This window comes from Lissotriton helveticus, chromosome 3_1, assembly GCF_964261635.1.
Source record: "Lissotriton helveticus chromosome 3_1, aLisHel1.1, whole genome shotgun sequence".
In the NCBI taxonomy this organism is placed as follows: domain Eukaryota; kingdom Metazoa; phylum Chordata; class Amphibia; order Caudata; family Salamandridae; genus Lissotriton; species Lissotriton helveticus.
The window spans coordinates 714,979,561-714,999,171 of NC_136061.1; the positions used below are offsets into that span (position 1 = coordinate 714,979,561).

Genomic DNA, 19,611 nt, shown 5'->3' on the forward strand with positions numbered 1-19,611 from the left:
CTGGCAGAGAGAGATGAATGCCCAAAGGAGCCGCCGAGTGGCAGAGGGCAGGGCCCACCGCCACTGACGCGCCCAATCAAGCACGCAGGGTCCACACCCCGCCAAACGCCACAGCCCAGAAATCTAGGCCCCAGCGCGGGAGTGCGTAGAAGGCCAGGAGGCCGAAAGCACATCCTAATAACCGGGACCAAGCGAGGAGCAGCCGCGAGAAGGGCAGGGGGGGAGGGGGGAGAAGCCCCGCAAACCACAAGACAGCGCGGACCCCACAAAGGCAGCACTCACCGCACTTGGATCTCCCCGGGAGAGGGCAGGCAGGCCGTACCGCCAAGGACCTCGCAGCACTCGATCCCCTCGTCACCGTGAACGTCCTGCGGTGCTCCGGACAGCTGCAACGAGTGGTCGTAAAGGATGGAAGGAGTCTGGTGTGAGCAGGATGGCTTAATCCATGGCAAAATGTAGTTTAGGAAGCCCGACTGGCGGAGCTTCAAGCGGAGGCAACCATCGTGGTCGCCTCCGTGGCCACGGCCCCAATCTATCGATACTTACTGGGCTGGCAAGCAATCGTGTCAGACAGATGTGGTCCACCAGATCTTTCACAGGAGCTTCACTTTGCCCTTTCTATCTTTTCTTCTCCACATTCCACCATCCTCTCAGTGACTGACGGGAGGACCATGTATCCATTTTGCAACAGGAAGTGCAAGCCCTTTTGACCATAGGGGCTGTCGAGGGGGTGGCAGTGCCAGAAGTGGAACTTGTGTTATTACCGCTACTTTCTGGTGCCCAACAAGGACAGATGTCTTGGTCCTATTTTAGACTTGTGCTCTTTAAGTGCCTTCCTTTTGAAGAAGGAGAAATACAAAATGTTCACCCTGGTTCAGGTCTTGTCTGACCTCGATCCTGGCATTGGACCTGCAAGATGCCTATTTACACTCCCCGTCCTGATGGACCATTGCTGATACCTACAGTTTATGGTGGGACAGAAACATTTTCATTTGAATGTGCTTCCCTTTGGTCTCACCAGTGTCTTTTGGGTGTTCACCAAAGTGATGGTGGTGGTGGCAGCACACCTTCAGAGGTCAAGGGTGCAAGTCTTCACCCTACCTTGAGAACTGGCTGTAGATGGTGCGCTCTTCTCAGGCAGTCAACTATCTTCAGACTACTGCAAACATCAAATCTTTTCGGGGGTTCACTGAGCGTACCGAAGTAACACCTAACGCTTTCTCAGACCCTCCAATTTATCAGAGCCATTCTGGACACCGTTTAGTTTCATAACATTTCCCCTGGGAAGAGAGTCCAGGACATGTATGCTCTGATCCTGATATTTCAGCCTCGGTCTTGGATTTCAGTGAGGTCAACTCTGAGGATTCTGGGAGTGATGGCCTTGGTGTCCGGCTCGCCGAGCACACCAGGGGCTGATTTAATGAATATGGTGCAGTTTCCCTATCTGTGCCGTGGTGACAGTGCAGACGGCAACGCGTTGCCACTTTCAAGAGGGGAGAAAGATCCCCTCTTAGGCAGGTGCAGTGAGTAACTACACCCACCAGCAGGGGGATGTCTAGGGGTCCATGGGACCTCTGTTCTCCCCCAGCCCCAGAGGGCTGCCTTTAGGAGGTACACGTTCCACTTTCAGTGGGCCATATTTTTGTGGTGCACTTTAAGTGCGCCTCCTAATTGCCTGTTTGCCTCTGTGCCTGTGTCCATAATACAGTGCAGGCCCAGAGACAAAATGATTACCTTATTTGCATGTGGCCATGCTTCCCTGGAAAATGAAGGCACGCCCTCTCATGATAGCGCTTGCGCAACATGTGCACCAGTACTATCAGTATTACAGAAGTGAGCGCACAAGCGTTGGGCCCTGTCTGTAATACCAAAGTGCCCCATGGGCACACAATGTATATGCATTTGCCCATGTGGTGCTCACGAGGCACTGTGTGTAATATAGCCCCAGGTGGCATATGTGGGCTCTGCAGTGGGATCTGAAGTCCCAGTGGACCCAACATCAAGGTGACCTCACCCACCACGTTAATATTTCTGGGGTGACTGCAAAAGATCTGCAGTAGTGTTGCTGGACTGTTATTGGTTAAGCAGCAGACCCTCTCTCTCTCTCCACCTGAGCTGACCGTTTTGACCGATGCATCGCTTTCTGGGCTGAGGTGTTGCTCACCGGCCTCTAGTTTCCGCCAGAGTCCCAACTCCACCACAACATTATGGAGCTGGGGACCATCCGCTTGGCATTGAAAGCCTTCCTTAAGTCTATCAAGGGAAGGTTGGTGCCGGCACTCATGGTCAATACCACAGCCATGTGCTTCTGCAACAAACAGGGTGGGATGGGGTCACTAGCCCTGTTTGATGAGGACTTGCTCCTCTGGAAAAGGCTGAACCACTAAGGAATTTCCCTGGTGGATAACCACCTGGCAGGATCATCGAATGCCAGGGCGGCCGAGCTCAGCTGCCGACACCTACCGGATCACAAATTCAGTTACACCTAGGTGGCACAGGTCTCTTCCACAAATGGGTAGAATCTTGGCTCGATCATTTCACCATCACTGAGAAAGCACAATATCAGCCCTTCTGAGTTTCCAAGACATTTCTCACTTAGAGATGTGTTCCCTTGTGAGTAGAACCGGGCTTCTTTCTGCCGATACCACTCCTGCGAGTTCTCAAGAAGATCAGAACAGACCAGGCCTAAGTCATCCTAGTGGCTCAGCATTGGGCATGGACACAAGCCCTCCTTCAGGAGGACTTGCTGTCTCAGGGCAGGATTCTGCAACCACGCCTTGGCACTATCCAACCTCACTCTTCGAGATTTATCAGCAACAGCTGAACATCTTTAACCATACTGTGATGGTGGTTGATGTCAACTTGGCAGCCTGACGTCCCTCAACGAAAACTGTATATACCTGTTGTTGCATAAATATTGTGGCTTGGTGTGGCACATGACAGATTGACCCTCTCCAATCCAAGTCATCTGACGTTCTGTTATTTATTCTCTCGCCCGGCAAGGTTTTGCTTTTGGCCCTCTTACAGTTGCCAGTTCAACCCTCATTGTTTAAGCCACCAGTTCTGTTGGGATTTTTGAAAGGGCTACAGCATATGTGTTCCCCTTCTTCCTTTGCCATGCTACAATCGTACCATAATCTGGTCCTGACTTATCCGATGTTCACTCCGTTCAAGCCACTTCACAGCTGTCTTTTTATGACTGTGTTAATCGCCATTACCTCGGCAAGGAGTGAGTGCGCTGCAGTCCCTTTGTGTCAGTCCACCATACACTTCCGTCTTCCAAGACAAACTGGCTCAGTGGACTCTGGCATCCCTGCTGCCAAAAGTTGTGACACCGTTCCACGTCTGTCAAACCATCAACCTGCCACTGTTCTATGCTCCGCATCACCCCTCTGAGGAGGAGAGATGACATCGATTTTACTCTTAAGAGAGCGCTGCACTTCTACATATATTGTACCACCAGGTAGTCCATCAGCTCTGCTGCTGGATCGTGCTCTACATTAAGATCTGCTAGGAGCATTTTGCTCACTTGGTCCTGCAGGACATTATGGTTTGAGTTCATTCACAGACCCACCTTTGAATAAGTATTGCTTTAGTATCTATTCAAAAGGTATTTATTCTGCAGCTAGAAATCTCTATCAGAAGAACAAGTTAATTATCTTTGCCTATGATCTTTCTGGTAGATACTCTTATCTAGCCGCAGATTCCTCATCTACCCTCCCCTCCCCTTCTCCCTGTTCTGTGATTGGACTCTCTTCATTAATAATATCCTAAGTCTAGGAATCTGCACACTGTCTACCATTTTGTTTTTGGGCTTCTGCGTCTAGGGGCACGGACAGTCACGAAAGCAACTTATGTCAGCCCACGGGGAGTGGCTCCTATATAGGCCCCGTACGCCATTTTTCGGACGAGATCGGTGTCAGTGCAGAGCCGCATAGCGCCACCTTCCATCGTGCAGAGATAGTGCTGATGCCTGGGGAATATGCAGAACATGAGGAATCTGGCTAGATTGTCTATGCCAGAAAGAACATTACCAAAGGTAAGTAACTAGTTCTTCCTCACTTTGTGAATTTCTCCCAGTTGCTAGACAGGTTCGGAAATTTTTGGAACAATTACCTCACGCTTTGGTAGGTGGTGCTGTGCGGCTCTTGTCGCATCCGTCTCACCCCGTACATGAAGTCAGAAGTCCCCATTTATGCACCACTTCTGCTCCTATTGTTTTGGTACATTTCAACGTGGAACCGGAGCTGTATCCCTCAAAACTAGTCAGTGTGCAGTTTGCCTCCCCTTAACACAGCCAAGTTTAAACTGTGTTGTGATTGTCACATGTCATTGACTGACACTAATGGCGTGTCTCATTGGTGCCTCTGCTTCAAACACGACTCAGCCTTGTGTGACTGCTGTGCTAAGATGAATCGTAAGGCTATCTATGAAGTGAACCTGCGTTCTTGCTCCAGAGGCAGCTCCTGTGACCAATTGTCACCCACAGGGTCCCTGTATCATGCCTTTGTGCCTCAAGGATCCAATATAGCCTCCAGTTAGGTTACCGCTCACAGATCCGTCACCGACAATGATTGTGCCCCTTGATTCGAGCTTACTAGAGCGGGAACAGTATTTTGTAGATCGTAAATAGTGGAAGAAGCGCTTTTATGCATTTGTCTTTGCCCCTTCTCCTGCCATAAAATCTGTTGATTCCAGAATTCACACTGCATTGCCACCATTTAGTGGCAGAGTGGTGAATTGCTCCAAAACATTTCAGACTCCGAATGCGCAAGGGCCTAAGTAGGATTTTTTTTCTTTGATTCTTCAATCACTAAAGAGCCAAATGATGATTACGTTAACTTCATTTCGTGTTCTATATAGCTTCCTGTAATGTGTAAGAACTTTGTCACTTGAAATGTGTTGAGATTTACTATTTAACTTAAACAGACACATTAGGGAAGTGTTATATTTATGACGGTGTTTATTTCGATTTTGAGTTGAAATAAAGAAGATCCAGTAAATGTTTTATTTTATTGCAGATGAGCTTCTTTTGCCTCATATGAGAAAAATCGACGGTATGCTCGATGACAGCCAAAGAAAAGTGCTGGAAAAATTAAATTTGCAGCCTTCACACAAGGTATCAATTTCTAGAGTTACCATTATATGAATTGTCTTTGCTGCGTCACATTTTAGGTAATTAGACTGCAAAATTTCTTGTCAAGAAAAAGTTACATTTAATTACCACGTTCCTCATTGTAAGCCCTATGGAAAACCTAAATAGTCTGCTTTGCCATCGTCCTAAGACTTTATCCATGAGTTAAGTATGTTATTTCATGTGATGGGTCTTTCTTCTGAAAATGACTGTTTGCATCTAAATAGTAGTAGTAGAAAATGTTTTTTTCTGCGCAAGAGAAGACAGTTAAACTTGGTAAAACTGTGATTTGTAAACTTTGTTCAAGGACTTGCTCTGTTGCTGGAAATCAGTAGCTTTGGTAAATATCTACATAATTTTATCAAGGGAAAACTTGCAGTGTGAGATTTTGCTTTTGCAGCTATGAAATGAATAAACTGTTTAAATTTTTCACGGAAAGCAGTTACAACTCACAGCTTCTCGCATCGCAGGGTCTCACCGTATTGCCCAACAGGCAGAACTGGGGTCTGAGAACACCCTGCAGGGCTGTGGTACGCACAATACTCTCTACTACTCAAGTCCAGTATGTACACACTAGGGGGCAACCCTATGCCAAGTGCATAAAATCTGCCCCAACAAAATTGCAGCGGGAGCAAGAAGAGAGCCGGTCAGGGTATAAGCAGCTAAGTTTTAATGACGTCATATAAGTGCGGTGTAGGAAATTAAAATGAATAAGCTTAAACCGCACATTACCAGAGACTGTCTCAGAGCGCACTCTCTCGTCCATGCCTTATCCACCATAGGTTCGCCCAAGTCCATTTCCCAGGCCTTCCAAGCTTTCAGTGGCCCATGGCAACATCCGTCCCCTTGGCCTTGTACTGTAGAGATACCAAATGTCTCCGTATCCCAAAGGAGAACATAACCCCCAGTGTGCCCGGCTCTGGAGGGGCTTCCCAAAAAGTCCTTCAAGTCTGCCAAGCGAACTGAGCCAGGCCTGCATATTGTAAGTAGTGGTAAGGGCCCACTCCAAATTCTGAGTGGGCATCCTCAAAGGAGATGCAGATCTCCCCAGTTGTATAGCCTTCCTCCTGCAACGTTTGGTAGGTCATTATGGTACCTATGTGATGAATCTGGTTGAGCATCTATTCTGGCAGCTACCTATAAAACAGTGCCCTACGAAGCACCACACTTCCCAGTTGATGCTACACTCTGGCCCTCTGCCTGACCACATAAGGTCGGCCTGCTGCTACTCCTGCACCCTCCATTAATAATACTGAAAGTTCCTTCTCCCCCACAATCCCTTCCAGCAACCGCTTTTCCCAATTACTGCCTTCCACTAACCATCTAGCCGCATGCTGCATCATAGCCACAAAGTAATAAAACTCTAACCACGGCGTCTCCAGCCCACCCTTCTTATACCTCCTCATCAGAGTGGCCCTAGCTAACCTACTACGTTTGTCCGACCAATTCAATGCAGGGAGTCCAATTTCCTTAATACCTATGCTGTGTAACATATGAACGCAAAAAGAACCATTGATGGATGGAATGCTGAACCTTGTCAAACACTCACCCCCAGTCAGAGATCCGGGTTTAATCCATAATTCTTTTTGCTCAACATGCTATACCAGTTTGGACCCAGACATATGCAGATCAGTCTTGACCCTGTTCCCCATTGGAACATCCAGCCCGAACTGCCTGGCCATATCCTCCCTGGACTGGAAATAAGCATCTTAAAACCAGTTTCGGGGTACCACCCAATATCAGCCAGGATGGCTTGAATCCAGTGGCATGGCGAGCATGAGACCCACGTCTGGGCATATCCGTCCCACTTCGGATAACAAATTTCAAAAAGAACAATTGATCGATTGAATGCTGAACAATGTCAAACACTCGCCCTCAGTCAGAGATCTGGGTTTAATTCATCTGTTCGAGGCATGTGGGCTGCTGACATTCACATCTGTGCATAGATCGCCGCCTAGTGTTGGGTCCGGATGATTGCACTTTGTTGTCCTGGAAGAGTCTCCGAAGTATCACGAGGTAGGTGACTCCTTCCCTGAACTACAGTGCGCATGGGCATCCTTTCCATGCTCATATTGTTTTTTTCTGCCATTGGGTTCGGATGCAAACTCCTATACTCCAACTCTGAATCGAAACAAAACTTTTCTAAAGGCCAAAAGGCCTTCGACTTCATCGGTATTGTTCCGTTCGGTACCTCTCTACTCTATACAACCTTCCATCTTGTGAGCAGACCGTCGATGGAAAGAAGCCCTTTCAAAAGGTGCCCACAATGCAACTCAAAGTTCCCCCATACTGATAAACACTCAGTATGCAACAAGTGCCTTTCCCCAGACCATAGGGAAGAAACCTGCCCGGCCTGCGCCCAGTTCCGATCGAAAAAAACTATACGGATCCGAAGGGCCGCTAGGCAAGAAATGCAGCGACAGGCACCGGAATCCGACAACATATTCGATGATGACCAGGATCTACCGGACGCTCAAAACTCGGACCTAGAGATCGTCACAGTCGAGAACTACTCCGACTCTGACGACGAACTACCGTCGGGCCAAATCGTGAGTACGCTGCCCCCGACACCAATTGACCCCTCGCCAAAGGCTCAGGTCGAGGCATCGCCAAGAGGCCTTAGCCAAGATCAAAAAAGACTTTCTACAGCCCCGCCTTCCGGCTCGGTTCCGAAACCGAAACCTTCAGAAGCCCCAGGGCCCAGTACCATCGCCCGAAGAAGGTTCCAGAGCCAAAGAAGGTTACCGACCCAAAGGGCGTCGATACAAAAAAGCCGCACAGGCAAAGGCTGTCGAGCCAAAAAAGACTCTCGACCCCATAGAGGTCGCTCAGCCAAAAGCCGTCGACCTCAGAAGATCGGTCGACCCGAACAAGGGCGCGCAAACAAAGGGCGTCGAACCGAGGAAGGTCGCCGACCCGACCAAGCCTGCGGTTCCAAAAACCGTCGACCCGGCATCCGGTGCCGTACCGAAGCCATCGAAGCCGGACAAACCTGTCGACCCAAAAGTAACAGCTCCGAAGACACCGGTCGATCCAAAAAAGACCGTAGATCCGGTGAAAGACTCTCACCCAAAAAATCCTACAGAGCACAAACAACGTGTCGACCCGAAAGTTCCGGTCGACCCGAAACAACGAGTCGAGCCCAAATCAGGGCCCGAGCCGAAAAAATCAAGCAAAACACCAAAGGTCGTCGACAAACCTGCCTCTGTCGACCCGAAAAGGCCCAAGCCTAAGCCCAGGACTGTAGAGGAAGAACTATTCCACCCAGATCCATCCGAGGACCAAGCAAAGATTTACATTAACCCAGACACTGGTAAAGTTACCATTCTGCATAGGAAAAAGAGACCTTTGGACTTTGCACCTGAATCACCTATCCCACTCAAGAAAAATGACTTTGGCACTTCCCCCTCTAGGCCCTCACTCCCTTTTCAACCTATCATGCCCTCCAACCACTTGCACCTACCTCACCTTCTAACCACGATAACGATGAGGGGGACACAGGATATGAACCACAGCCCCTATATGACTTTCCTTTAAGATCCAGATCAAGAGGAACCCTGGGAGGAGCCAACAGACCCTTATGATACACATCCTATCCCTGATGTGCCCACGTACCCTACGAAACCATCACCCACTGATGACACAGTAGTATTTAACCAACTCATAGACAGGGCAGCACAGTTCCACAATGTGGACATGCACAGTGACCCTGTAGAAGAGGACTTCCTCTTTGACTCCTTCACTACTGCAGAGAAGAGTGTCAAAACACTTCCAATGCTAAAGGGCGTTCTAAAACATGCCCCTGACATACTTCCAATGCTAAAGGGCGTTCAAAAACATGCACCTGACATATTCAAGGACACAGCCAGGGCACGGGTAATCAATCCCAGAATAGAAAAAAAGTATAGACCGGCTCCTACAGACCCCACCTATATCAAGGGTCAGCTGCCACTAGACTCCCTAGTGGTTGCTAACGCACGAAAAAGAGCCAACTCCCAGACTACAGGGGAAGCACCGACCCCTGATAAGGAGTCAAAAATCCTAGAGGCTTCGGGCAAAAGGGTAGCGGCACAGGCATCCAATGCTTGGAGAATCGCTAACACACAGGCACTACTGGCTCGTTACGATAGAGCACACTACGATCAGCTCGAAAGCCTCATGCAACATTTGCCCGAGCCGTTTAAAGCACAAGCAAATGATCTCATCCAGGAGGGAAAGTTCATCTCCAACGCCTCCATTAAATGTGCACTGGACGCTGCAGACACCGCAGCTAGGTCCATTAATACTAGTGTCCTCCTCCGCAGACATGCATGGCTGAGGGTTTCCGGCTTCAAGAATGAAGTCCAGTCCACCATTCTAAACCAACCAGTTAACCCAGACTTTTTATTTGGTCCTGCGGTAGACACCATCTTGGTCAAAATGAAAAAGGACACAGAAACAGCAAAATCCATGGGTGCACTGCAATTTCTGCAACATAGTGGCTCCTTTTGGCGCTCCTCATACAGAGAAAATATACAAGGAAATGCCTCATAAACATCTACCTCCTACAAGAATAACACACAAGGTTCCTTCACAAAGAACACTAACAGGGGTGGTTATAGAGGTAACAATCCTTTGGGAAGGGGGCGGGGAGGCAATAACACCAGAGCCTCCTCCTCCACAAAACAGTGACTTCATTACGCTGCCTCCGGAGCACTTATCACCAGTCGGAGGCAGACTACAACAGTTCCTACCTGTCTGGCACACTATCACCACAGACAGGTGGGTGAGAGAAATTATCCAGTCTGGTTATTGCCTAGAACTGACTTCTACGCCACCAAACATACCACCCACACATCGTCCTATGTCCATAGAACACATCACCCTACTTCAACAGGAGGTCAAAAGCATGCAGGAGAAGGGGGCCATAGAGCCAGTCCCTTTCCACCAGCAAGGGCCTGGAGTATACTCCCTTTACTTCCTTATTCCCAAGAAGGACGGTTCCCTCAGACCAATACTGGACCTCAGACCCCTAAATCAATACATACTGTCGGAGCACTTCCATATGATCACACTACAACAAGTGCTCCCTTTGCTACAACAAGGAGACTTCCTAGCAACACTGGACCTCAAGGATGCGTACTTCCACATACCCATCCATCCAGCCCACAGAAAATACCTCAGGTTCACAATAGAAGGGCAACACTACCAATAGAAAGGTTTTGCCCTTCGGGGTTACCACGGCTCCAAGAGTCTTTACGAAATGCTTAGCCACAGTGAATCGTTTTTGGCCACTATAGGTGTGGCAGGGTATACTCAGACATGAGTCCCTTGCTCACTGCTCCATCAGGATTCAAGCAAGCCGGGCCGACGACGGCTGAAATGCCAGAAACCGGTCCCCGGAAGCTTGTCTCCTTTCTGGTGAAGAATTGGCTTGGTAGTTTGGTCTGCCCTGTTCCCATGATGCACTGGGCCAGGGACAGACTAATTTGCATATAGCCAGGTTCTGAGCTGGGATGGGGCAGTGAGCTAAATAACGGTGATGGATCAAGCCCTGATCTTTGGACTGGGTAAGAGTGGTCTGCTTAATTCAGACACTCTGTTCATCACCACCCCCTTTTCTGAATAGCCACAGTAGCAGCGCATCTCAGAAGGCAACACGTCCATGTGTACCCTTACCTGGACGATTGGCTAATACAAGCAAAGTCGTACCAAGAGTGTGCAACACACACGTCCCAAACTATCCAGTTGCTGCACAGCCTAGGCTTTTCAGTCAACTACACAAAATCGCATCTGCAACCTTCCCACGTACAGCAATACCTGGAAGCCACTATAAATACCTCAGTGGCAAAGGCATATCCAAACACAGCAAGGATAGCCAGCATGCAGATACTCATTCGCAAATTCCAGCCAGAACACTCCCTGCCAGCTCAAGTCTTCATGCAGCTCATAGGCATGATGGCCTCCTGCATATTCATTGTCCCCCATGCCAGACTTCAGATGCGCCCACTAAAAGACCTAGTGTTGGTGGACAGTCGCGCTCACAACTCTCTGCAGTGGTGGAACCCACAAAACCTTTCCAAAGGGCGACTGTTCCAAGAGCCATTTCCACAACTAGTACCAACAGCGAACACATCACTGACAGGCTGGGGAGCCCATCTCCTCCAATACACGGTACAAGGGCTCTGGACAACCAAACAGAAAAAATGGCATATCAACCAACTAGAGTTGCTAGCGATATTCCTAACCCTAAAAGCCTTTCAAAAATACGTGTACAACAAGACGGTGTTGATCCGGACGGACAACATGACCGCAATGTACTATATCCAAAAACAGGGGGGGACGCACTCTCCACAGCTGTCCCAGCTGGCGCAGAGCATATGGAAGTGGGCGATCCCAAAGAACATCTTTCTCCTAGCAGAACACCTTCCAGGGAAGGACAATCAGATTGCCGACCTGCTCAGCAGGCACAGCCAACAAATACACGAATGGGAGATTCACCCCCAGGTTCTCCAGCCATTCTTCGAGGAATGGGGTCACCCAGAGGTAGACCTGTTTGCCACAAAAGAAAACTCCAAATGCCAGTACTTTGCCGCCAGGTTCCCACATCCGCAGTCACTGGGCAATGCGATATGGATGAACTGGTCAGGCAGATTTGCGTACGCTTTTCCCCCAGCACCGCTGATTCCACTGGTGGCACTCAAACTGCGGCAACACTCGCTCACCCTAATCCTAGTCGCTCCCACATGGGCGAGACAACCATGGTACACAACGTTCCTAGAACTTTCAGTAGTTCCTCATCAAAGACTGTGCCTAGCACCCCATCTTCTGACTCAGAACCAGGGAGAAATAAGACATCCAGATCCCAATCAGATGAACCTAGCGATCTGGCTCCTGAGGTCCGAGAGTTCGGATACCTTAACTTGCCCCCAGACTGCATGAACATCATTCGGGAGGCAAGGAAACCTACCACGCGCGCATGCTATGCAGCCAAATGGAAAAGATTTGTTATTTACTGCAACAATAACCAAATCAACCCATTAGACGCTTCCATACAAAATATTATATGCTACCTGTTGCATTTACAAAGATGTAACTTAGCATACTCTTCCATACGACTACACCTCGCTGCTATAGCAGCGTACCTTCAGAACAGGCAACACCTTTCACTCTTCAGGGTACCAGCTATTAAAGCACTTATGGTGTAGTGTAGTTCCTATTTTCCCAATAGGCTCTGCGCATTGGAATAGTACCTACAGCAGTAAAGGCCTAGGCCAGACGTTAACTAGGTCTACTACTGTCGATACTAGACTTAATTTTTGGGTTTGCCAGCTAAGCTCAGAGTTCGCTAGAAACTTTCTCGAATGTTCAAGGAAGGATTAACTCCCCTGATTAGACAAGAAGGGATTTAGTTTCTGACAACCATAGAACATGACAACTTTGCTCTCCCCTAATCAAGAGTCAATCTCAAGAGTCGTGTGAGCACAAGGCAATTATTTTACTCAGTCAGTACGTGCATTCTTAGTCTCATCAGAATGTAGAGAAAAGGAAGAGACGGGCGTGTTCAATAAAAAGATGTTATTTATTGATCAGTCTCTTTTCTCGTACAAGAGAAATGGATCGATATTATTGCGATACTTATAGTTAAGTAAAGTGCATACATTAGAAGCAATAGTATAAAATAATACTGTAAAAACATTGATATGGTTTCTGAGCCATATGATGTTTAAAATGATTAAAATATATTTACATACACATATACATTTGACTAAACGTACTCAACTGGTGTTTCTAAATACGCCTACCCCGTGTACCTGACCTAAGTCTAATGCGTGGGCGGGAATAGAAAGTTACAGTTTAAGTTAAGTTTGTTTTTGCCAAGTGAATAACTAAAGAATTCTCTAGGAGGGGTTATTCAGTTCTGTACCTGGAATTTAGGATGAATGAGGAATGGTATCTCTTTCTCTGCTCTCGATATTCCAGGCTGCCTGCGAGGGCTACCCGGAAGCGCCGGTGCTGGGTCTCTCGGCTTGAGATAGCAGCGCGTCTCTCAGCACGTCAGGAAGGCGGGGCTGCTGCCAGCGGGGTCTGCTTCTGCTCTCGGCTTCGGCAAGTGTGGCTGCTCCGTCTTGTCACCACGCGTGTGTGTTTTGCATAGGGCAAGGTCGGCAATATTTATACCTTAAAGGTGCCGGGATTGACGTAAGGATGGACATAGGTACGTCAATAAAGATGTCATACGACTTGCTCGTTAGCACATTCTTTACTAAAGTTCTCTGTGAAATCAAAACAATGGCCGCACGGATTATCCAGGTTGTCATAGGTTTGATTTGTTATGAGAACGTCGTATGCCTTATCAGGGGCTGGAGGAATATCGCTTGTCTAATTAGATCTCAAGCGTTATGACCTAATCAGATAACACGTTCCTGTGCCGTAGTGTGACTGCGTCAGATAACGGTATCTGCATCATGGGGAATTTCTTGCCTCATGGGCTGACTGTTAGTTAACTAGCTAGGTAGTTTAACCAGAATAGGGTCAGGAATAGGGGGATCGATTCAGAACCTATAGAAATACACGACACCCACTCCACGCTAACTATGGTCATATCTACTAATCTATGCATAGTATAACATAGTACAACATACTATAGAGTATAGTGTATACCTTACCACCCCAAAATACATAAATGCATTTTGAAATTTTCAAATATACTGAAAAATTGCAGTCATATATATCGTATGCACTTAAGCTATGAATTAAATGCAAAAGTAAACACGCATTGTTATGCATTATTGTTTGTTGGTATATGAGAAATACACATGAAATGGCTCTTAATATGGCTATACAGAAAAAAAGTCGAAACCATTTCATCACATAAAATATATTGTGAACATACCAGTGGGCAGCTAAAGTCTATATAAAGTCTATAAAGAATCTAAAAAAATAGAAATCTTAGTTCTCTAGGAATAGTTTCTTACTTTAAGCAGAAGATCAGTGTCCCGGGAAAAAATATATAGAAAAATATTTTAGGGGCTTGCTGAAAAAAGTTGCTGTCCGTGAACTGGATTGTAATTGTTCATGTGACTTTATTTTTAAAGTTGAAGGCCGAATTCAGGGAACGCCGCGTGCGAGTTTACTCAAAAGTCTCTATTTCTGTTCCGGAGAGAACATCATATCATTCAGGCTTTCGAAAAAACTGTCAACAGCTTCATGGGAAAGTTCCACTAAGTCGGAAATAGGGGTAACCATGCATTCGTGCGCATGATTGTCTCCATTGACATTCTGATTTGCATTGCTGACAGAAGGTCGTACCTGTTCGATGCTGCTTTCATCTTGAACTTCACTACTCTTCAATCGCAGTGGTGAAGATTCCAGGAATGCCGTCATCAGAATTGGCAGCCTTTGAGGGCAGCACAGTGCGTGAACCTTGGTAGGAACCAACAGTGTATCTGCATCCACTGGCGCATCCGATTGTAGCGTCAGACAGGTGTCTAACACGCATTCTTCTCCGCATAGCAGACACCTTAGTACAGGTAAAACACACCTTTGCCACATTGGTCGAAATGATAGAAACCAAGTCATGTTTAGGTCTCTAAGCCGGGAGAGTCCCAGGATTTTTGATATCCGGTCCCGGTATCCAATGGCTAGGATCGTATCTTCCATTGTCGTGAGATTTTGTTCTGTGACATGGGTTGCCATAACGAAAAATAAGGACCAGGAATAGGATTCCTGCAATTAGTCCTAGGATCAGGGGAAGTCCGCCAAAAATCGAATGGACGAAGTCTGGAAAAATACCCAGTATGGCTTTGAATGGTGTTAATGCCATCGAAAATACTGTCTTAAATACCTTTGAGACCCCTGTGGTATCAGAAATATTTAAGATTTCGCTCAGGATTTCCGCGAAATGTACGGGGGAATTGGTTGATAATAATGTATGTATCTCTGCAGTCGTCCTTGCGACTTGTAGATCATACGTTTCTTTAGATGACGTGAGCCTTGTAGGCGTCTGAAGAAGCACTGTTTTCATTCTGCTTAAAGTGTCTATTCGAATAGAAGTAATTTTCAGACCGGGCCATGCCCTTGCCTCCCTGTCTGGAAAGGAGCTGGGGAACAAAGAACGTCCACAGCACTTGACCTTCGCCGTCGTAGTGACGAGATAAGGAGTCCCGGGCATAAGACTACAGCATCTGCGGTCTACAATAAGAATGTAACTCCCATTATAGAGTCTTTGAAAGAATGGTTCTATTTCAGTTGCAGGTGCGCCTTGCTGGTGACATGAAAGGTTGTATGAATTCCCTTCACAGGCTCCGTGCAAACTAATACCGTTACACAGAAGCGTGCCGCTCAGTGACATAGCACAATTGTTGCCACTAAGAAACACTTTCTGTCCTTTGTTACTGACACATGCATGTGAATAGGGCAGGTTCCAAGTTGTTTTAAGGTACCCCTTTCCCAATTTCTCGTACATGCCAGCCTGTATATATTTTTGGCAGTATTGAAACCTGAAGGTTGAGATTGGAATATTTATGATTCCGTGGATTATCCATTCACTGACAGGTCGTTCTGACATTGTCATTGGTAATCTTTCTAGTTTTTCAATGCTCAAGATTGTATAATCAGCACCCTTCTGCGCCATACCGATTTGTCTATCAGTAAGGTTAAAGATTTGGAATAGTGACGTTGTGTTGATTAAACGCCAAGGCACATAGCCTGAACGCAGATTTTGTAACGTCCAGCCAAGCTGTACAATAGAACGCAATTGTGACTGACCATGTTGTAATAACAGTAAGTCTTGCGATAATATATCGATTGCTGAAGACACAATGCTGTCCAATGAAAAAATTCTGGAGGACAGAGTCATTAACCCATTGTCCACTACAGAAAGTGATTTTTCCAAATTAATACGGTCAATTTCCCGTATTCTTTCTGCTGTCTCAATTTGAGTAACCTTCCAGGCCTCATTGTATGCTGCATATACAGAGGCTGCTATGAAACGCTTATGACGCTGTTTGCGTGGTCCCAGTATGAAATCACGCAAGTCAGCACCATCAGTAAGTAAAGTTAGGTGTTGCTTAATTTCAGGCAGTGTGGAAGACTGTAGCCATTGGAGGCATAATTTGCCCACACTGTAGGTTGTTATTATCCCTGGGTGATGTCTTTGAGGATATCTAGGGTCTGGCCTGTTCATTTTGAAACCCTGTGTTTTATTCAGGAATCTATCTTGACAGTTATTTGTATCTGTGGGCCAGATCAACCATTGTTTCCAATCAGGATGTGTTCTGTTTTGGTTAAGTATATGGTTTATGTCTATTTCTTCATCTGTATCAGAGTTATTGCTAAACATTGTTGGCTTTGGAATAGACGGGTTATTTAAATCTTTGATTTTTGCTAGGCCAAGACAGGTGGTTTGTTGGACGGTGTCATTTAAAAATATCATTTGTTCTGGGATCATGCAGGCTCTAAACAAAGCTTCTAAACCCTGTACTTGCCATTCTTTTGTACCCCAAACACTTTTCAAATCAACATGTTTGTCCCAATAATCAAATCCAAAAGTATTCATTTTTTCAAAGAAAGAATCTGAATATATCAATTTTGTGTTGGTTATCATGGTTTTCATCCCTGTCTTGTTTGACAATTTGTAATAAAATGTTTCAGCATTAGTTATGTTAAAACCTGAAAAATATGAATATTTGTCATATACGGTTCTAGAGCTCCCTTTTGGAGGTGTAGCACAATGTTCCCATTGATTATAACTTAAAACATTTCTAGGTTGTGCAGATTTATGCAAGAAATGGTTACCATAGTGGTTATAGCAATACATACTATCATAATTTGTAGAACCCTGCAAATAATCATGTTTTGTGAATTTAGCAGACATTACTAAGTCAGACATCATATTGTTAATACTTTCAAAGTCCCAATCATCAGCAAATGAGTTTGGTTTTGCAAAGTCACTCAAAGAGATCTTGATTTGGTGTGGATATTTCAGGATCTCGACCGGACCATAAATTTCATAGTCAGTGTTGTCCCAGGCTACCCCACCAGGTATTGGAATTGCTGTGAAGTTGGCTGAAGAAAGTTCTGAAGAAAGTTCTCGTTTCTCGACGTGTGAAGATGTGTGTGGTTTGAGGACCAAGTTGATGTTCTGACTTGCTGTGTCCATTTTAGCATATTTTCCCTCAATGAAGCGTCCCAAGGTAAATACCATGATGAGCCAAAGTATGAGGATAAATGCACCAAAACCCACCCAAAATTCAATCCATGGAGAAATCAGATATGTTTCTTTTAGTTGTTTCAAAAGCTCCTTTGCTTTGTCTTTAAAGGATTTTGATGATGGCTGTGTCTTTTGTTCGCTGAAGCCTTCAGAGGAATCATCGAAGTTGATGAAGTAACCGGATGCAGTTCTGTCAATTGTTCCAATTGGTTCAGGATTTTTGTTTCTTGCATTTTCACTTGGTACTTCTGTATAGATTGGTGTGTCTCTGCTAAATGTCTTTATTTGGGTTTTCAGAGGTCTAAGTTCTATTGCATTGTTGCATAGTCCTTGTTGTTCTTCTGTAGGCGTTTCGAATGTGATGAGCCTCTTTGTTAGGACCTCTGTACTGGTAGCAAACCTTGGTGTTCTGCTACTTATTGGGAGTCCACTTGGCCTACTGTTTGTTATCGGCCACATGTTGTGGTTTTACCAGGTCGATGGATACAACTCGGTTCTCCTTTTTTCCAGCAAGTGGCGGTAGTACAACTGATCTTGTCCCGTTGACAGACAATACAGGAACTGCTTTTCTGTAAGAAGGCCCAAATTCCTTCTTTACCGCGATCTTCTCCCTGACTAGATCCCCGACTTTTGGAATCCAGACAGGTCTTGCTGGGACAGGTGGTGAATCTTCAGTGGTTGTTGGCTGTTGTTTCAACTGTATGTTGCTCAGGTCTTTTCTTGTTTTGTTTAAGTCCTGCAAAATAGCCAAACGGTCTTTGACATCAAAGCTTTTTTCTGTTACCACTGAAGTCTGACTATCAAGGTCAGAGATCAACATCCTAGTTCCGAATAATAATTCGTACGGACTGAATCCCTTCAGAGAATTTCTTGGCAAGTTATTTAGACTACGTTGGACACTTATTAGATGTTTGACCCACCCAGCTCCCGAACCTAATATCCTTTCTATTATAGATTGCTTTCTGTCTTGGTTTTTTCTTTACACCATCCCATACCCTCAGGAAGGAAGTGAGAAGATTCCCGCTGGGCTGTGCTCATTTGGCCATTCTTTCCCCCCCCAGGCTGGATTGCCTGAGAAAAAGAAAAATTGGTCGAACGTAGCATGCTCTTAGCGTATATGCCATTTAGACTCGCAAATCTTGTATAACAGTCCGGACGTCAGCCGAGTGCTGTGGATCTACATTATAAGTGGAACTAGCCTGTGTATGTTAATCGCAAGCCATTCTTTTTGCTGGTAATATTATCTGCCTTGATACGACGAGGTATTAAACTGCTTCTCTCCCCACTGCGATCTCTGTTGCAGTTTGGGCAGTTTTTTACAAACATGGTGTAGTGCAGGCTCATGCCTGGCCACCAGTACCGTGATTGTAAATCTTCCAGAGAATCTTTTAATTTAAGGTGTCTGTGACCCTCGCCCATGTGTGCGTCTGCGATTAACAAGTTTCTCCTGTCCATGTTTGGAATCACTCTATCCCCCACTCCAGGGATTCGAGCAAAAGGGGCGGAGTTTGCATCGATTATGTATGTATAATTGAGTGGATAGTTGATCGGTAACGCTGAGCAGTCGCCTTTTGATGACGTTTTCACCGCCAGCAATGTTTCGCCGTCAATGTATTTTAATGTACGCTTTTTTCGATCTACGGGAGCCGATTTAGTGGCTGCCGCTGCGGCTGTCTCAGCCAATGAATTCCCCACAACGTGAACGCCATCACGTTGATGACTCAGTGAGTGAGTCACGTGAGTCTTTGGTAGTTCTTTCTTCAAAAGAGCTACTTGTTCCCAGAGAAGTCTCTGCTTTATTGGTGCATCTGTGTCATCTTTGAAACCGTTCTGAATCCATGTCTGCAAATCCTTGTTATATGCTTTGACGCAGAAATATGAATCTGACACTATAAGTGTCGGGAATTCGCGATCCGCATTATCTAGCGCCATTTTCAAAGCTAATATTTCAGTTTGTAGTTCTGAATTAGTTTCTACTGAGTGTGATTTTGTTAATAGAGGTCTTAGTTTACCTCCGTGCCACACTTCTTTTGTAATCTCACATGTGGGATTGTATGCATGTTCTCCCCAAACGGAGGGTTGAGCATGTCCGTCTGTATAGATTACACAGGCGTAATGTCTTAGAGGCAGAATGTCGATTGGCAGAGGATACGTTTTTTTCATATTTTAGATTTTTTAATTCTTCTAGTTCTGGATCAAAGAAGTAGTATACTTTGTCCGTTGTGATTGAATTTACCCATTGTAACCAATCTGGATCCAATGTTGTTGTTGGTAAATTACACGG

General features: G+C 46.0%; 1 protein-coding gene across 3 annotated transcripts in view; it reads left to right on the forward strand.

The window, feature by feature from the left end:
• QSER1 (glutamine and serine rich 1) overlaps nucleotides 1-19,611 on the forward strand; it is a 1,012,913-nt gene that overhangs the window by 668,354 nt on the left and 324,948 nt on the right. For all 3 annotated transcript variants that reach the window (XR_013608715.1, XM_078680856.1, XM_078680858.1), the window contains one exon: nucleotides 5,022-5,119. Coding sequence is in view for 2 of the 3 variants with exons in the window: in XM_078680856.1 (XP_078536982.1) it covers nucleotides 5,022-5,119 (98 nt within the window). In the remaining variant the exon portion in view is untranslated. The remainder of the gene's footprint in view (nucleotides 1-5,021; nucleotides 5,120-19,611) is intronic.